At 45.1% G+C, this 20,318-nt stretch overlaps 1 protein-coding gene across 1 annotated transcript in view; it reads right to left on the bottom strand.

Moving 5' to 3' along the window:
- The window catches only part of terb2 (telomere repeat binding bouquet formation protein 2), a 41,786-nt gene that overhangs the window by 10,819 nt on the left and 10,649 nt on the right, over positions 1 to 20,318 (bottom strand). Inside the window, exons 4-7 of the mRNA XM_078199813.1 lie at positions 17,096 to 17,157; positions 13,885 to 13,941; positions 8,364 to 8,391; positions 7,786 to 7,854 (exon numbers count right to left, since the gene is read on the bottom strand). Of these exons, the coding sequence (XP_078055939.1) occupies positions 7,786 to 7,854; positions 8,364 to 8,391; positions 13,885 to 13,941; positions 17,096 to 17,157 (216 nt within the window). The remainder of the gene's footprint in view (positions 1 to 7,785; positions 7,855 to 8,363; positions 8,392 to 13,884; positions 13,942 to 17,095; positions 17,158 to 20,318) is intronic.

Raw genomic sequence — 20,318 nt, 5'->3', positions numbered from 1 at the left:
AGCAATCTGATCATGACCAGATAAGTCTTTGATGTTGGTTGAAGTATCGACCGGGAAACAGAGGAGAACCCCCCCTTTACCCCCCTCCACCCCCTTCCCCCCCTTCCCCCCATCCTCCGCCCCCCCCCCCCGCTCTTCTTCGAATGGTGCCAGGGGACCTTTTCTGTCCAGCCAGGTCCTCTGTACAACACCTCATCCGCAAGTTATCACTTCAGTAGTGCAGCACTCCAGAAGTGTCACAGAGAAACGCCAGCCTGGGTCACTGTCTGTGTGGAGTCTTGATGTGGAGATGCCGGCGTTGGACTGGGGTAAACACAGTAAGAAGTCTAACAACACCAGGTTAAAGTCCAACAGGTGTATTTGGTAGCAAATGCCACTAGCTTTCGGAGCGCGCTGCTCCTTCGTCCGGTGGAGTGGGAGACGTGCTCACAAACAGGGCATACAGAGACACAAACTCAATTTACAGAATAATGATTGGAATGCTAATCAAGCTAATCAATGCTAATACAGCTACTCAAGTCTTAAAGGTACAGACAATGTGAGTGGAGAGAGCGTTAAGCACAGGTTAAAGAGATGAGTGTTGTCTCCAGACAGGACAGCCAGTGAGACTTTGCAAGTCCAGGCACAACTTGCTACTCCACAACTCCCAACTCCCACAACTTGCCTGGACTTGCAAAATCTCACTAGCTGTCCTGTCTGGAGACAATACACATCTCTTTAACCTGTGCTTAATGCTCTCTCCACTCACATTGTCTGTACCTTTAAGGTTTGATTAGCTGTATTAGCATTGATTAGCTTGGTTAGCATTCCAATTATTATTCCGTAAATTGAGTTTGTGTCTCTGTATGCCCTGTGTGGAGTCTGCCAGTTCTCTCCGTGTCTGCGTGGGTTTCCACCGGGTGCCCCGGACCTGTACAAAATTCACTCTGTGGTTTCATGTTTTACTGGTGCAAAGTAATACAGTAAACAAAAATTTAAACGTTGCCGTACAAATTAGGCTTTAAATAGTGCGAATGTTGCTAAATCAAAGCCCAAGGGCGGCATAGTGGTTCGCACTGCCGATTCCCGGCTTAGGTCACTGTCTGTGCGGAGTCTGCACGTTCTCCCCGTGTCTGCGTGGGTTTCCTCCCAGAGTCCGAAAGATGTGCTGGTTAGGTGCGTCGGCCGTGCTAAATTCTCCCTCAGTGTACCCGAAAAGGCGCCGGAGTGTGGCGACTAGGGGATTTTCACAGTAACTTCGTTGCAGTGTTAATGTAAGCCTACTTGTGACACTAATATATCAACTTAAACTTTTGGATTTTAGTGCGTGCTTCTAAGTGTGACACTTGTCACTCTCTGTATCACTAACAATGGTTTTCTTGAGTTTGCTACCCTCGCACGGTGGCACAGTGGGTTAGCACTGCTGCCTCACAGCGCCAGGGACCCGGGTTCGATTCCGGCCTTGGGTCACTGTCTGTGCGGAGTCTGCACGTCCTCCCCATGTCTGCGTGGGTTTCCTCCGGGTGCTCCGGTTTCCTCCCACACTTCAAAGATGTGCAGGTTAGGTGGATTGGCCACGCTAAATTGACCCTAGCGTCAGAGATTTAGCAGGGTAAATATGTGGGATTACGGAAATAGGGTCTGGGTGGGATTGTGGTCGGTGCAGACTAGATGGGCCGAATGGCCTCCTTCCGCACTGTAGGGATTCTATTCTACGGGAATAAAGTTCGCTCACGCTGGTCAACTCTGCATGTTCCCTCTTGACTTTTTACGGAAAGAAATGCATAGTTGATAAAACAGTCTCACACTGCCCTCGCGTGGCAGCTTCATTCATTTCTCTATGATGCTGAGACACCTCAGAGGCCCAGACTGACACTTCAGTGCAATACTGTGCTGCAGTGTTCTCCTTTGAATGAGATGCTAAGTTGAGGCTCTATTTGCACTCTCAGATGAACATAAACAATCCCATGGCTTGAGGGAGAGGAAGGGGCTGTTAAATCAGGCAGGGCGTAAATCAGTCCCCCTCACTGCGTGGGTTTGTCTACTAACGGAGATTACATTCCAGGGCTCTGCTGAGAGCAAATCCATGACAGGCTCGATGGGCCGAATGATCTCCTTCTGCACTCAGGATTCTATGATTCTATGACAAAGAATTGGGAGATTGGTCACGGTATAATCCATTTTTAAAATGGACCAGCAAGTAGTCTCACAACAACCAGGTTCAAGTCCAACAGGTTTATTTGGTAGCACGAGCTTTCGGAGCGCTGCCCCTTCATCAGGGCTCACCTGATGAAGGAGCAGCGCCCCGAAAGCTCGTGCTACCAAATAAACCTGTTGGGCTTTAACCTGGTGTCGTGAGACTACTTACTGTGCCCACCCCAGTCCAACGCCGGCAACTCCACATCATAAAATGGACCACAGAGCTGAACCAGTTAGTTACAATCTAGTTAGTCTACTAACCAAGAAAGAATGCTGGAATTCTTAAATAAAAATTAATGAAGAAACATAGCACGGTGGCACAGTGGTTAGCACTGCTGCCTCAGGACGCCAGGGATCCGGGTTCAAGTCCTGGTTTGGGTCACTGTCTGTGAGGAGTCTGCACGTTCTCCCCATGTCTGCGTGGGTTTCCTCCGGGTGCTCCGGTTTCCTCCCACACTTCAAAGATGTGCAGGTTAGGTGCATTGGCCGTGCTAAATTCTCCCTCAGTGTACCTGAACAGGCGGCAGAGTGTGGCAACTAGGGGATTTTCACAGTAACTTCATTGCAGTGTTAATGTAGGCCTACTTGTAACACTAATAAACTTTTAAACTTTAATCATAGAATCCTATAGTGCAGACAGAGGCCATTCAGCCCATCAAGCACCGACCTACCTTTTTTTATGTTACCCAGACTCTATCCCTTCACACCACATATTTATCCCGCTAATCCCCCCAACCTACATATCTTGGGACAATTTAGCATGGAAAATCCACCTAACCTGCACATCTTTGGACACTAAGGGGCAACTTAGCATGGCCAATCCACCTAACCTGCGCATCTTTGGACTGTGGGGGGAAACTGGACCACCCGGAGGAAACTCACACAGACATTGGGAGAACGTGCAAACTCCACACGGATAGTCACCCGAGGCCAGAATCGAACACGTGTCCCTGGCGCTGTGAGGCAGCAGTGCTAACCACAGTGCCACCGGGCCCCCCTCATACATAAATAAGTAAGTTGAATAAATAAATAAATAAAGTTGGAGGAACAGGAATCAGGAACAGCCAACCCAAATTTCAGAAAACAAGATTGTGTTCAACAAACCAGAAGAGGTGGCAGGGAAGATAAGAAAATGAAATGAATGTGCTGGCTCGATGGGCCGAATGGCCTCCTTCCATTCGGGATTCTATGATTTATTTGCACCTTGCAGAATGTCCCAAAACAATCATAATCAAGTAATTAACGGTAGGATCATAGAATTTACAGTGCAGAAGGAGGCCATTTGGCCCATCGAGTCTGTACCGACCACATCCCACCCTGGCCCTATTCCCGTAACCCCACACATTTACCCTGCTAATCCACCTGACACTAGGGTCAATTTAGCATGGGCCATCAACCTAACCCACACATCTTTGGACACTAAAGGGCAATTTAGCGCGGCCAATCCACCTAACCCGCACATCTTTGGACTGTGGGAGGAAACCGGAGCACCCAGAGGAAACCCACGCAGACACGGGGAGAATGTGCAAACTCCACACTGTGACAGAGACGAGGCCGGAATTGAACCCGGGTCCCCGGCGCTGTGAGGCAGCAGTGCTAACCGCTGTGCCACTGTTAGCAGCCAATTTATGCACACCACAGTCCCACAAACAGCGATGGTAAAACGACCAACTAATCTGTTTTCTTAACATTGGTTTGAGAGATAACTGTTAAGACAGGGCACAGGAAAGAACAGTCCTGCTCCTCAAAATGGTAATTCAGTACTGTGCTGAACTCTCAGCCGAGTCTCCGGAGAGGGATTAGAACTACAGCCTTCTGACTCAAGAGGGTAAGCATGCCACTGCGTCAAGAATGACCTTGTTATCACTAAGGTCATTAAAAAAAATGGAAACTCAGTCTCTAAGAAAGTGATAAAGAAAATGAAAGGCCAGATGTACCAAGCAATTCCTGTATACCCTGCAGTTTTTTGGTGCAGTTTTGGGCTCTCCAAATTATAGAAAATATGTCAAGGCAATGATAAAAACACAGCGCAGAGTTACTAGAATACTGCCTGGTATCTGAGGGAGTTATGAAAAAGATGTGAACATTGGGACTGATTTTGTTACAACAGATATGATGACTTGATAAGGGTTTTTTCAAAATTATGAAGGGAAGGCACAGTGTAGGTTTGGAAAAAGAGCAGGCATGTAGGTTCAGGATTACTTCTCCTGTGCAGGTTAAACACCAACAGAGAGAAGATTCCACAGAATCCCTACAGGGCAGAAGGAGGCCATTCGGCCCATCAAGTCTGCACCGACCACCATCCCACCCAGGCCCTATTCCTGTCACCGCACGGTGGGCAGCACAGTGGTCAGCACCGCTGCCTCACAGTTCCATGGACACGGGTTTGATTCCCAGTTTGGGTCACTGTCTGTGCAGAGTCTGCACGTTCTCCCTGTGTCTGCATGGGTTTCCTCTGGGTGCTCCAGTTTCCTCCCATAGTCCGAAAGACATAGAACATAGAACATTACAGCGCAGTACAGGCCCTTCGGCCCTCGAAGTTGCGCCGACCAGTGAAACCAATCTAAAGCCCATCTGACCTACACTATTCCAATATCATCCATATGTTTATCCAATAACCATTTGAATGCTCTTAATGTTGACGAGCTAGTTAGGTGCATTGGCCACGCTAAATTCTCCCTCAGTGTACCAGAACAGGTGTCGGAGTGTGGCGACCAGGGGATTTTCACAGTAACTTCATTGCAGTGTTAATGTAAGTCTACTTATGACACTAATAAATAAACTTTATAAAAAAACTTTTCTCCATTCTGGTCATGCCTTTACTGAGGCACCATCTTTTTCTCCGTCAACACTGCTGTTGTCACCCAGGCCGTGGGTGAGTGATGTCTGGAGGTATCACGTGGAAGAGGGGAAGGGTCAGCAGGCCACTTTTGCCTGAGGGTGGGTTACCTCGATCAGTCACTGAGGGCCTTTGAACAAGGGATGCCCTGGAGTTCGTAAGCAACCCCACATGTTAATCCGATGGAATGTCTCAGAACTTTAAGCAGCAGTTGAATCTAGCCCTTTCACGCTGCGACTATGGGGTAGCAAAACGAGTGGTATTCTCCCAGGATGCTGCCATCAAGCCAAAAAGGCCTTCTGCCGACCACACAAATGAATAATTTGGTGTATGAATTTCAGTGCCAGTGTGATGCCAGATAAGTATGTCATACGTTCCAAGGATCATGTCAAACAGTCCAGCCCTTCTGCTGTTCACGACAGATAAAGTACGAACATTGAATACAGGAGTTGGGACGTCTTGTTGAAGTTGGACAAGACATTGGTAAGGCCACACTTGGAACACTGTGTACAGTTCTGGTCACCCATATTATAGAAAGGATATTATTAAACTAGAAAGAGTGCAGAAGAAATTTACTAGGATGCTACCGGGACTTGATGGTTTGAGTTATAAGGAGAGGCTGGAGAGGCTGGATAGGCTGGGACTCTTTTCTCTAGAGCGCAGAAGGCTGAGGGGTGATCTTCTAGAGGTCTATAAAATAATGAGGGGCACAGATCAGCTAGATAGTCAATATCTTTGCCCAAAGGTAGAGGAGTCTAAAACTAGAGGGCATAGGCTTAAGGTGAGAGAGGAGAGATACAAAAGGGTCCAGAGGGGCAATTTTTTCACACAGAGGGTGGCGAGTGTCTGAAACAAGCTGCCAGAGGTAGAGGCGGGTATAATGTTGTCTTTTAAAAAGTGTTTAGACAGTTACATGGGTACGATGGGTACAGAGGGATATGGGCCAAATGCAGGTAATTGGGACTAGCTTAAGGGTTTAAAAAAAAAAGGGTGGCATGGACAAGTTGGGCCGAAGAGCCTGTTTCCATGCTATAAACCTCTATGACTCTATAACCATCCTCAACCAGCCCATGCTAACACAAGTAGAATTTCGTGTCCAACATTCAATGTGATTCTGTGATGAAACAACACTTTGGAAACAATCCTGATTGTGGTAAGAATTACACTGACAACCAATTTAAGATTATCAGGGTTGCAATGTGGTTCACTTGCGCATGTTAGAAGCTACATATATTCGCACACAGCCCTGTCCTTGGCAAACAGAAAGAACGTGTCTACGCATTGCACCTTTTTCAACTAAACAAAAGCTTGGAGGACAGCCATTCCCTGGTTCATTCCCCAGGGCAATGCCTTGACCAATCAGAGTCCACTTGCTAACCAATCATCACCCTCTTCTCGTGCAAAATGTATTGTGGTTCTCTTTGAGATTTGGTATTTTGCGAACCTGTCCTGATGAGTGCAAGTTGAAAAGCTTCGACAGTGTGTCTCTTTTTTTGTCAGCAATACTCAAGTTCCGTGTTACTAAGCGTTGGCATTCAACATCGAAGTGACCATAGTGAAGCGTGATAAAGAGAACAGTTTATTTGTACAATGATATCTAATTTTAGCTAATGGCACACACACATCTGCAGTTTAGGTTTATTTCTTCATTCAGACAATATTCCAGCTGATTGGTGAGATCCTTGTCCATATCACAGACATGTTAAAATACTACACTCATTCTCAAGTGACATCCTTTAGCTACTGCATACCCCTCCTTTAAAAAAATTGAGTGGAGAATATGATACAAACAAGCCTCAAGTGGCCTTCAGTATGTGATTAGGTAATGTACAGACTTCTGTGAAGACTTTGCAAAGGCAATAACCAGGCACCACAATCCTCTCCAAACTGTATTTTAAAGCCGTTCTGATCTTGGAAACAAATGAGGGGTTGAATATTTTTAATTTTTGATGTGCTAATTTTTGAGAGTCTAATTAGGATGCTACCGGCACTTGATAGTTTGAGTTATAAGGAAAGGTTGGATAGACTGGGACTTTTTTCCCTGCAGCGTAGGAGGCCTAGGGGTGATCTTATAGAGGTCTATAAAATAATGAGGGGCATAGATAAGGTAGATAGTCACCATCTTTTCCCAAAAATAGGGGAGTCTAAAACGAGAGGGCATAGGTTTAAGGTGAGGGGGAAGAGATACAAAATGGTCCAGAGGGACAATTTTTTCACACAGAGAGTGGTGAGTGTCTGGAACGAGCTGCCAGAGGTAGTAGTAGAGGCGGGTACAATTTTGTCTTTTAAAAAGCATTTAGACAGTTACTTGGGTAAGATGGGTATGGAGGGATATGGGCCAAGTGCGGGCAATTGGGACTAGCTTAGGGGTAAAAACTGGGCGGCATGGGCAAGTTGGGCCAAAGGGCCTGTTTCCCTGCTGTAAGCCTCTATGACTCTATGTAAAAACATAAAGGTTTTGCATTTGATCTGATGCGGTAACACCCGTATTTCAACAACATTAGGTTTATTAATGAATATATTAAAAAATTACAGCGAAACAGTTCACATAGTAAACAAAGATGTGCTTTAATCTCTGCATTTCTGCCAGGGAGGGAAACACAACAGGCTGTACCAAAGTTTGTCACGCCCACCGATAATTAAGTAGATTCTTTCAATTGAAAATTATTTCAGCCCCATTTAATTTGTATGAATAAAGGTGCGGTTCCTGTTTTTGCTTTTCAAAACTGAGAACATTTTTTCTCTCTGGACACGACACACTGAATAACCTGCACAGCCTGGAATGAAGTCGCACAAATTTCCCGAGTACTTCTTCAGCTCGTCAATAGAGATAAAACCTAACCAGAAGTAACAAAACAAATTACTACAATCAAAACAAAATGGTCCCCCCGATACCACTTTCCTTGCAGACACAGCTGACTGCTAACCCTGTCACAGCTGTGGCTGCGTCCTCATTTTGAAAGTAACATTTCAGTTGGATGACCATTTAGTGCCTCACCCTGTCACGTGTTTCTGTGCAACTTTCCCAACTCATTGCCCCCAATGAAGCCCTTGACGTGTAGCCCCTTCCCTTCTCTTCTTGCGATAGTGCAATGAGATCCTTTGCATCCACTCAACATCCGGGGATGGGATTTCAATTTAATGGCACATCCAAACATACAACACTCTTGCAGTAGTGCTCGGAACCATCACCCTAGATTACACGCTGAAGATGGATAATGGGGCTTGAACCCCAACACCATGTACCTCATCAGAAATAAGGGTTACCAAGCTTACATTATAATACTAACTACCATCAAAATACTTTGCCAGCATTGATGAATGATAAATCCAATCTGATTCTTACCTGTAACCATGTTGTTCACAGGGTACATCTGTTGGACATGACAGGTTGAAGCTTCAAATGATGGCATTTCAATGACTAAACTCTGGTTTCTGCTTTGAAAATATCATACAGCAACATTTCAGAACAAACGTCAAATACTTGTGCTAATCCGTGAGATACTAAGCCATAGAATCACAGAATCATCGAATCCCTACAGTGTAGGAGGAGGCCACTTAGTCCATCGAGCCCTGCACTAGCAACAATCCCACCCAGACCCTATCCCCGTCATCCCATTCATTTTACCCTGCTAGCTCCCTGTGGTGAACCATCGTTGGTTCCCACCAGGTAGTACTGGGCCAGGGTCTGGCCAGTACTATGAGTCTGTATATATGTTGCTGTTGGGGTTAGGGTTGGGTTGTTCTACATGTTACTGTTGGGGTTAGGGTTGGGCTGTTCTACCTGTATTATAGTTATTATGGTACATCCCAGTCGGGCTCCGCCTCCTGGGAGAGGTATAAAGGTCACTGCTCTGTCTGGGACCCCTCAGTCTGGGATCGTGTATTATATATGGTAGCTCTATTGTAGTAGTCAATAAAAGCCTTTATTTCCTCGAGCATCTCTAGCCTCGTGAGTTATATCGCGCATCACTCCCCCAACACTAAGAGGCCATTTAGCATGGCCAACCAACCTAACCCGCACATCTTTGAAGTGTGGGAGGAAACCGGAGCACCCGGAGGAAACCCACACAGACACGGGGGAGAATGTGCAAACTCCACACTGACAGTGACCTGAGGCTGGAATTGAACCCGGGTTCCCGGCACTGTGAGGCAGCTGTGCTAACCACTGTGCCACCTGGCTCAAGTTATGACATTTGTCATTGATAAAATGAAAGAGGCTGATGCACTCTCCAAAATTAGTGCCAGCTTCCCATGTTATTGGTTGCCTATATTGTGACTGATGTGTTTATCAAATCCCATTGTGGGATTGACATCATGTGCGCGAGGAGTCGGCACACACTGCCACAGATAATGCATCATGAATCTTGGCGGGTGCTTTAGATGCAAAATGTCCATTTGGAAAGCATTTTCAGGGGTAGCCCTCGGGTGAGGTAAATTTTAATTCTGGGGGTCCTCGCCTGTAGAAAATGTCATCCTTTCCTCCCCCCCGTGATTCCTCAGACCCCCCCCCCCCTCAATGATCTGTCCATCAATAGGTAAAGTAAGTGGTCCAGTAGCCTTCACTGGTTGACTGCCCAGATATTGTGGTTAGCTCTGTTGCCAGGGACCTGGGTTCGATTCCGGCCTTGGGTGACTGTCTGTGTGGAGTTGCCACCAACGGAGAAAGTTAAAGTTAAAATTTATTTATTAGTCACAAGTAGGCTTAACACTGCAATGAAGTTACTGTGAAATTCCCCTAGTCGCCACACTCCAGTGCATGTTCGGGTCAATGCACCGAACCAGCGTGTCTTTGGACTGTGGGAGGAAACCAGAGCACCCGGAGGAAACCCACACAGACACGGGGGAGAACGTGCAGACTCCACACAGACAGTGACCCAAGCCGGGAGTCGAACCCAGGTCCCTGGCGCTGTGAGGCAGCAGTGCTAACCACTATGCCACCGTGCACAGCGATGGAGTGCAGTTCATGCGGCAGTGCAAGCCCGGCCTTGTATCAAGGCCTCCACGATGGCCGTCATCCTACCAATGTTATATATGAACATTCATACCAACATATGAATTAGGAACAGGACTAGACCACTCGGCCCCTCAATTCTGCTCTGGCATTCAATAAGATCATGGCTGATCTGCTTGTAACTTCAACCCCACGTTCCTGCCTATCAGTAACCTTTTACCCCCTTGTTAATCAAGAATCTATCTAGCCATGGCTTAAAAATGTTCAAAGACTCTGCTTCCACTGCCTCTGATGAAGAGCGTTCCAGAGACTCGCAACCTTGGTGCATTAACTTTCACCTCAGGCTGAAGGCAGATGGACTCCTATATTTTGTGTTGCAATTTGAGGAGCTCCAGCTAATGTTCATGAGCTTGTCTTTGCAACTCCAGCCTACTGATGGAGGACCTAGTCTAGTGGCTCACAATCAGACTCGGATGTGACCCAGAGCCTAATTTCGAACTAGGTCCCACGGAAGAGAGGCGGCATGGTGGTTAGCATTGCTGCCACGGAGCGCCAGGGAGCCCAGTTCGATTCCGGCCTAGGGTAACTGTCTGTGTGGCGTTTGCACGTTCTCCCCATATCTGCGTGGGTTTCCTCCGGGTGCTCCAGTTTCCTCCCACACTCCAAAGATGTGCGGGTTAGGTAGTTTAACCATGGTAAATGCACAGGGTTACGAGGATAGGGTGGGGAGTGGGCCTGAGTAAGATGCTCTTTCGGAGAATCAGTGCAGACTCGTTGGGCTGAATGGCTTCTTTCTGCACTTTGATTTGATACTGTTTTCTTAATGCTTTGCCATTTTCTGCATATCATAGAATAATCATAGAATCCCTACAGTGCAGAAGGAGGCCATTTAGCCCATCGAGCCTGCACCGACCACAATCCCATCCAGCCCCCTTCCTGTAATCCCACACATTTACCCTGGCCAATCTCCTGACACTAGGGTCAATTTAGCACGGCCAATCAACCTAACCCGCACATCTTTGGACTGTGGGAGGAAACCGGAGCACCCGGAGGAAACTCATGCAGACAAGGGGAGAATATGCAAACTCCACACAGACAGTGACCCGAGGCCAGAATTGAACCTGGGTCCCTGGCACTGTAAGGCAGCAGTGCTAACCATTGTGCCACCATGCCACCCATATCATACCAAGAAAAGATTTTAAACCACCTCTCTCAACTCCTCCAATGTTGCTCCGTTGTCAGATTGCTGATCCGACATCCAATGCTGGATGAGCAGAAATTTCCTGTAATTAAATACGGGGAAAATAAAGTCGTTGTTTTCAATCCCCACGTGAAGACCCAATCATCTGTCACACCTGTGCCCACTGACTCGGTCCTGCACCTCCCTAGCTCCTCCAGTCCCCAACCCTCCGAGATCTCAGTGCTCCAGTCTCATGAGCATCCCCAATCTTAACCTCTCCACCATTGGTGGTCGTGCCTTCAGTTGCCTAAGCTCCAAAGCTCTGGAATTCCCACCCTACATTTCATCATCTCTCTCCTTCACTTCCCCCCTTTAAGATAATCCTTAAAACCTACATCTTTGACCAAACGTTTGGTCATTTGACCTAATATTACCTTTTGAGTCATGGTCCTATATTTTATTTTATGATGTTCCTCTGAAGTGCTTTCGATGCTTTACCATGCTGTACAAAAATGAGTTTCTGCTGTCATTGTCACGTGAGGATCACTTATTTCTGCCAGGTGTCATAATCCTGAGGGAACCTGGTCTCTTCCCAACACAGCTACCAACCCAGAAGAAATTCCACACCAATTAACCAACAAATTATCTTTAAATACACCGAGGGCGGCATGGTAGCGCAGGGCGGCGCAGTGATTAGCATTGCTGCCTCACAGGGACCCGGGTTCAATTCCCGGCTTGGGTCACGGTCTGTGTGGAGTTTGGACATTCTCCCCGTGTCTGGGTGGGTTTGCTCCGGGTGCTCCGGTTTCCTCCCACAGTCCAAAGATGTGCGGGTTAGTTGGACTGGCCATGCTAAATTGCTCCTTAGTGTCAGGGGTACTAGTTGGAGTAAATGCATGGGGTTATGGGCATAGTGCCTGGGTGGGATTGTGGTCGGTGCAGACTCGATGGGCCAAATGGCCTCCTTCTGCACTGCAGGATTCTATGATTATATTCCGATCACTGTCCCACAGGCAGTGCCTTAACATTGACTTTAAGGGACAGGCCACATTACCAAGTAAACACTCTGGAACGAGGCCACCCTACAAGTAACGCTACTTTCAATCAGCAAGTCTTTAATGACGATCTCCGAAACAAGTAAGATGGGACAACACTCTCGTGTATCCAGTACTAGATCATAATAAATTACGTGAAATTTAAGCATGACAATGTCCATTTTATCAATTAAATGCAGAATAAAAGGATTCTGACATTGAAGTGCCGAAAGGCAATTGTGAAGTGTGGCCAGGGAGAATTAATTTCTTTCAGGAAAACTGGATTTAAAAGATACTTTTCTGGCATTATTCCACAGCAACAGTCAGAATGGCCTCTTTCTTATAATCCACATCTCAATTTTAAATAAAGGATTAATTCACAATCCTAGATATGTGTGGCAAACCACTGTTAAGCTTATTGCCTGTGTGTGTGTGACACGCCTGGACATGCCCCTGCCGGCCCTGCCTGAGACTCCTCCCCCCCCTGGTCCAGGTATAAAGGTGACTGCTCCCCACCCCCCCTGCCTCAGTCTCTGGACCAGTTCATCAGCATGGGTGTGCTCCAAGTCTTTTGCGAATAAAAGCCTATTTGTTTTTGCATACAAACTAGTCTTTGCTTGATTGATAGTGCATCAATATGTAATCAGAAAATATAAATGAGAATATCTGGTAATGTGGCACTTAAGCATTGTATGAGGCAGAACCAAAATTTCCAGCAGTCATCACACATGCATACACTGAAAGGACAATTCAAAATTAAGGACAAACATGTTTGATAGAGGAATCATAGAATCCCTACAGTGCTGAAGGAGGCCATTCGGCCTATCGAGTCTGCACCGACCACAATCCCACCCAGGCCCTATCCCTACAAACCCATGCATTTACCCCACTAATCCCCCTGACACTCAGGGGCAACTTAGCATGGCCAATCCACCTAATAATGTGTTGCAAAAATTTAAAGTCTGTATATTTATATGTGGGTATATTTATATGTCTGTATATGGGGCGGCACGGTGGCACAGTGGTTAGCACTGCTGCTTCACAGCGCCAGGGACCCGGCTTCGATTTCCGGCTTGGGTCACTGTCCATGTGGACTTTGAACGTTCTCCCCACGTTTGTGTGCGTTTCCTCCGGATGCTCGGGTTTCTTCCCACAGACTGAACGGCATGCTGGTTAGGGTGCATTGACCCGAACAGGCGCCGGAGTGTGGCGACTAGGGGAATTTCACAGTAACTTCATTGCAGTGTTAATGTAAGACTTACTTGTGACTAATAAATAAACTTTGCTTTACTTAACTGTTAACTATTAAGAGAGGTGACATTGAGTTAAAGCTGGCAATGATATATAATGTATGTTTGCCCATGTTATTTTATTGAGCACAAGTATTAGGAGTTTTATTATTGAATTTTAAAAGAGATAAAGACTTGCCTTTAATTTTTTATCTTTACTACCAGATGTTTGACAGCCAATGATGTACCACAGAAAAAATGCAGTGATAACAATGTAAATTATTGTACCTTTTGTGTCTTAAAGCAACAAGAGTGCCTTAAATGAAGATAGTGTAAATTGAAAGAACTGTGGTCAAATGGACAAGGCCTGAAAAATTAGGCCCAATATAAAACTGGACATTTTAAACTAATACAGCGAAAAGCTGCTTCTATGAGGTTACCACAGGTCAAAAGCCAACAGGGGCACCTACCAGAACTGTCTCACATAGTGAACAGGCGTGCTTCACCTTAACAATAGTCATCATGACCTGAAACCAGAACCCAGACCTTTAACATATTGAATAGAGAGCCTCAAACTTTACAATGGAATAGCCATTATGTCCTGAAATGAGGTGATCAGCCAGAAGACATTACGATTGTGCATTCAGTCACACTCCCTGCTATTAAAGGGATATGTACAACTAGGATGATCTGGCCTAACGTCACTGAGTGTTGCGATACCCCCCCACTCATTGCCCCATTGGCCGAAAACCAGCAAACATTCGAAGAAGATAGGAGAAGGACAAAAGCAGCCATTTTTCAAGACAAACTCCAGCGACGACTCCACCAAACCGACTGTGACCTGGGACCATGCAAGAGGGCGAGATCCAGATTCGTGCTAAGAGAACCCTGAATTCATCTGTCGCCGTGAGCTCAGTGAATTGAATTCAACAGCCCAAATCGATTTCACCAAACCGGATAATATCTATTTCTCAGACAATTAGCCTAGTTTGGGGAAAGTTAACTTAAACTATTGCATAAGGATTGTTTCTTTAAAGTTAACTTAACTTATTGTCTAAGAATTGGTTCTTTAACCCATGAGTATTTTAATAAAGCTAACTTTGAACCACAGTCCTTTATCTGTCTCATAAAGTAAAGGCACCTGAGATAAATGTAATAAACTGGTCGAAGCATCTGTATAAAATTTTTCAGACAACAGAACAAACCTGTATCCATTGTTAGGAACATCCTGGTCCATTCTTCGCAATTCTGGGCTCTGACAGATTCCGAATGTCTTCTTTTTTGAAATATCTCCTCTCTCATGTGGCTTGTGTTAAAATTTAAAGCAACAGAAAGTCACAATCCTACAGTAACAGTACCTACATAGCAACCGATATAAAACTAATGCATGATATTTTTCATTGCCTGTAAATTCCGTCTACCGTCTGCAGATTTATATAGGGCACGTCGGTACATATACATTTATTTTTAGCTAATTTTAGCCTGTTTTTGGATGTGGAGTCACTGACTGGACTTATTGCCCATCCCTAATTGCCCTTGAACTGCATTGCTTGCTAGGCCATTTCAGAGAGCATTTAAGAATCAACCCCATTGCTGTGGATCTGGAGTCGCACGTAGGCCAGACCGGGTAAGGATTCCTAAGGATTTCCTTCCCTAAAGGACAGCAGTGAACCAGACGGGTTTTTATGACAATCGACAATGATTTCATGGTCATCATTTAGACTTCTAATTCCAGCTTTTTGTTGAATCCAAATTTCACCATCTGCCGTTGTGGGATTCGAACTTGGATTCCCAGAGCATTACCCTGGGTCTGTGGATTACTAGTTTAGTGTGATGATACTGTGCCTTTAAGAAATATATTGATATCGTGTGTCTTGTAAGGGATATGTTTGAAATTCAGCTGTTTTGCAGGATGACGGTTTATCTAGGAAAACCTTTAACTTAGAAGCTGGGAAAACAAGACAAGTACTCATTATAGATATGGTGGCTGGAATTTTACTGGCCCGCCCACCCCAGGAATTGGAACAGGCAAGGGGCGGAGCACGGGGAGGTCCATTGATCTTGGGCGGGACGAGCGAGGCCATAAATTCCTGCCTGGTGTGTTTGCTTAAGCAGAGCTAATGCATTTGACTTTACTTAGGTTCTCCCTGGGGTTTTGGAATAGAGTTTTAATTAGGTTGATTGACAGAGACAGAGTCATGTGGTAATGGGAGGACCTAAGCTTACAGGAAAGAAAGAGGTCCAGTTTCATTTTAAAATACAAGAAATTGCTGCCTGGGTTGCCTGAATAAAGCAGTGTCTCTCTGTCTCTTTCTTCAAAGGATTTCTGAAAGCTCCAAACCTGGCAACCTAAGTGAAAGAAAGTATGCCTGTGTTTTTAATTATAAAGAGAGGTTTAAGTCTATAAGAGAAATATTGCTTGATTGGAACTCAATAGTGATAAGTTAGCAGTTAAGAATTGTGTCTTATCATGTTTAAGTATTGTTCAAGTGTTAAAAGCTAAACTAATTCATCTGTTATAATTAAACGGTGTTATTAAATAAAATTTGTTTTGATAAAAGCTCCCTGGTTTGTCAGAAGAATCGTGCCTGGAGTGAAACATCTTATCTTCACATTAATGCCAAAATAACAAATAGCTGGGGGCTAGTCTGGCTTCATTATATACCTTGGAGTTCCTGATCTGGTATCCGAACAGAATGACAATACCTGACACTGGGGCAGCATGGTGGCACAGTGGTTAGCACTGCTGCATCGCAGTGCCAGGGACCCAGGTTCAATTCCGACCTTGGATGATTCTGTGGAGCTTGCACGTGTTTTGCGTGGGTTTCCTCTGGGTGCTTCCGCTTCCGTTTCCTCCCACAGTCCAAAGGTATGTGGGTTAGGTTGATTGGCCATGCAAAATATCCCTAGTGTCAGGGGGACTAACAGGGTAAATATGTGGGGCTACGGGGATGGGTAGGATTGTTGTCGGTGCAGGCTCGATGGGCCTCCATCTGCACTGTAGGGATCCTATGATTCTAAAATAGGGAATGCAGAGGAAGCCAGTTTTACAAGAGGAATGCGGTGTAATTAGGTGTACATATGACAAATGTATTTAACTCCAGCAAATACAAATAGACAGTTACATGGGTGAGATGGCTATAGAGGGATATGGGCCAAACGCGGACAATTGGGACTAGCTTAGTGGTTAAAAAAAAGGGGCGACATGGACAAATTGGGCCGAAGGGCCTGTTCCCATGCTGTAAACCTCTATGACTCTACAACTGCATCTCAGCAGGAAGAAAGAGAAACTGTTCTACGATGAAGGGGAGAGAATAGGCATGTGGAGAATTTGAAAGGGACCTTGCAGAGCCTGCATTTTTAAGATGAAGGCAATGTGGAAAGCAAACAGAATGATGGACCTGCTGGAATAATAGAGCAGTGACTTAATTCAGTCATCCAGCATAGAGTTTCACTCAATGAACACATGATTCAGAAAATTACTGTCAAGGCATTGTAGATCAATCTTTGACTCCACGCTCAATTCAAGCAAATGTTACACTGGTCTACAAGTCTCTCGAGGTTACACTGAGGCTCTTTATTGCATTTCATTTCGAATGCCATGTAAGTCTATTTAAATACATCAAGTAGTTTTCGGAGTACCTGAGGAATAAAATACAAAATGGAAGTAAATCCCCTCACCTGCTGAGGCTGCAAAGGATTTTCTTGCTCCCAAATGAAGTTTCCAACCGCTGCTCTGATTTCTTAAATAGTTAAGAACAGGACACAAATGTGAAATATTCCAAACATAAACATTACTTTGTGATAAATATACAAAAGGACTGAAGACAAAAGAGCCACTTGGCCCATTCCTTTCACAGACCAATTGCAATTGACTCCATCATCCGTTCAACCACCTGGAACACTCCTTGGTCCTGAATGCAATTAACAAAAATTGCAGAATTCATCCAGATGTCCTTTGTTCAAGTTACACTGACTCCCATCCAATACTCAATACCTACTTACCGAACTACTCTAATGTTGCTCAGTTTGAGCCCAGGCAAAATGGCAAGAGGTGCTGGAGGGTTGCAGATGCATATTCCTTAAGAGAAAAGGTAAAACTCTGAAAGAACTATTGTGGTAATATAATCAGGGACTATTTTTAAGGCTGATTAAATTGGATATCCTAAATTAAAAAATTGGGCATATTAAAATCTGGCGAATTTAAACATGAGGATGGTTAGGTACACTGCCATAAGTAGGATTCCTATTACGGCCAGGTGTGACAGAATGCGGACCCATGGGTGGGTTTGGACATTTGAGCCTCAATCCCAGAGGTCTTCCCACCATGTAGTGACTCTAATTTCATTTTCTATTTGTTTTTTTCTATTTCCCCTGTTCGTTGCACCACTTTGATGGAAGAAGGAATTTCTGCAAAACTTGGACTCGGCAAGGGCCATCCGACATCGGGAAAGGCTCCACAATCAAGAGCCTTAATGCTCTCCCATCTATATTGAATATGTACAGTCACTTGTCATTTTGTACTGTTTATTGCTTTGTTTTGTACATTGCTTCTTTTTAAAAATTATTTTACTTCATTTAAATTTGTTGGTACTATTGTGCATTAGGGATGATACCATCAACCCCAGATTCGGGGTACTTGCTTGTTGAGATGGTTTGGTAAGAATTGTGTGATCCGATTCACTGACACTCACTGGATCAAGAGGAGGGAATGCGGTAATATAATCAGGGCCTAGTTTTAAGGCTGATTAAATTGGATATCCTAAATTAAAGAATTGGGCATATTAAAATCAAACACAGTCAAACCTCGGGCAAGCCAATTGTACAAATACACAAACATGTCTGGGCCCGACCTATCAATCATCCATCAAAGGTCGTTGCACTCTACTGATACTCAGCAGGAGATCATTGCACCCCATTGAAATGCACCGGCCTATTGTTAGAAGCCCAGATCGGGCCAGACTTTCTGTCACCAAGAGTTCCTGCAGTTACCTTATCTGACAACAGGTTACATGTAAGCAACAGCATGGAGATAGACACCTGGGGGTGGACCCTGGTGTCCTGTCAGGCAGACATCAAGAAACCCACTGGGTATTGGAACCCCCCTCCTGGGACCTCATTGGCTGGAAGCCAGAGAAGTTTCTGGAAAGGCAAGCAGGCAGGGGATAAAGGTACACATCTCAGATGCACCAGTAGCGAAGACCCAACGAGGGAGGCAACCTTGACCATCTGGAAGACTGACCAGAGAAGGAAGCAAGGAAGAAGCTGCCATCGAGACTCACCTTCGTGACAGACAAGAGGGACTTAGAGAATCCAGCCTGCAGTTTAACCAAACCATCTTTGCGGGTAGTATACTTGAATCTGGGGTATCCTCTTGTTTTATGTGGGTAATTTAAGGGTTAGTAGTGTTATTATTAATAAACTTGTTGAACCTTTACTTGTGTTTGTCCTTTGTCCATCTTGCAAATAAGGGCACCGGGGTAAAACCTTGGAGTAAGCAAACTGGTCGAAAGTATCTGAGAATTAATAGGTACAACAGTATATGTTGCCAGCTTCAGCAATGTCACCACATCTATCTATTCACGCAGGGATGTAGCTTGCACCACGTCACTGTGACTATGGTCTGCTGCTTTCCATTACACCACAGCTAACCTGACTGACATGCAGGCTGAGGAGTAGAAATTTGACTAATAATCAAATATTGCAGCTTCATGTAAAAGATGCAAACCGCTAAAGGCATAGGCAACTGGATTTGCAGACTGTCTGGCAACTGTTTGAAAAAAGCATTGAAAATTGTTAAACCGGGTTCGATTTCCGGCTCGGGTCACTGTCTGGAGTTTGCACGTTCTCCCCGAGTCTGCGTGGGTTTCCTCCGGGTGCTCCGGTTTCCTCCCACAGTCCAAAGATGTGCGGGTTAGGTGCACTGGACATGCTAAATTTCCCCGTAGTGTTCGGGATGAATAGGTTCGAGGGATAAGCGGAGTAAATGGGTGGGGTTGTGGGGATAGGGCTTGGGGTGGGATTCTTGTTGGTGCAGACTTGATGGACCGAATGGCCTCTTTCTGCACTGTAGACTATGTTTCTATGTATCTTTCTCTACGTCCTATCTATGACTGTAACACTACATTCTGCACTCTATTGTTTTGTCTGTATAGCGTGCCAGAACCAATATGTTTCACTGGATACTAATACACACGGCAATAATAAATCAAATCAAATCTAAGTTTACCACATACAGGCCGCCTTCAACCCCTTTGCATTTGGGTTAAAAATATAAATCTATCATCCTAAAGATATGCCCTCGCCATTATTTTTGCCTAAAGCAGTCATGCCCTATATTATCTTTTAGCCGCAGCCTTGTTTTTATTGCTTACTTCCCAAGAATTCTTCCAGTTAAACTCAAGTTCTAATTCTAAACTGGTCGAAAGTATCTGAGAATTAACAGGTACAACAGTATAATGGCACGGTGGCACAATGGTTAGCACTGCTGCCTCACAGCGCCAGGGGCCTGAGTTCAATTCCAACCTTGGGTGAGGTTGTACGTTCTCCCTGTGCCTGCATGGGTTTCCTCCGGGTGCTCCGGTTTCCTCCCACACTCCAAAGATGTGTAGGTTAGGTGGATTGGCCGTGCTAAACTGCCCCTTAGTGTCCCAAGATGTGTAGGTTAGGGGATTCGCAGGGTTAATACGTAGGGCTACAGGTAAAGGGCCTGGTTCAGATGCTCCTTTGGAGAGATGGTGCAGACTCGATGGGCTAATTGGCCTCCTAAATTTGTAGGGATTTAATACATTCTATTCTAGACTAAATCAAATCGTATTTTATAATTAAAATCCCAAAGTAACAACATTTATTCCCTGCTATTATTTTTAATAGTATAGCTTTTTCCACAGAATATTTCTAATTG

This window comes from Mustelus asterias, chromosome 29 (genome assembly GCF_964213995.1).
Source record: "Mustelus asterias chromosome 29, sMusAst1.hap1.1, whole genome shotgun sequence".
In the NCBI taxonomy this organism is placed as follows: Eukaryota; Metazoa; Chordata; class Chondrichthyes; order Carcharhiniformes; family Triakidae; genus Mustelus; species Mustelus asterias.
This window is presented reverse-complemented; position numbering and strand designations above follow the sequence as displayed.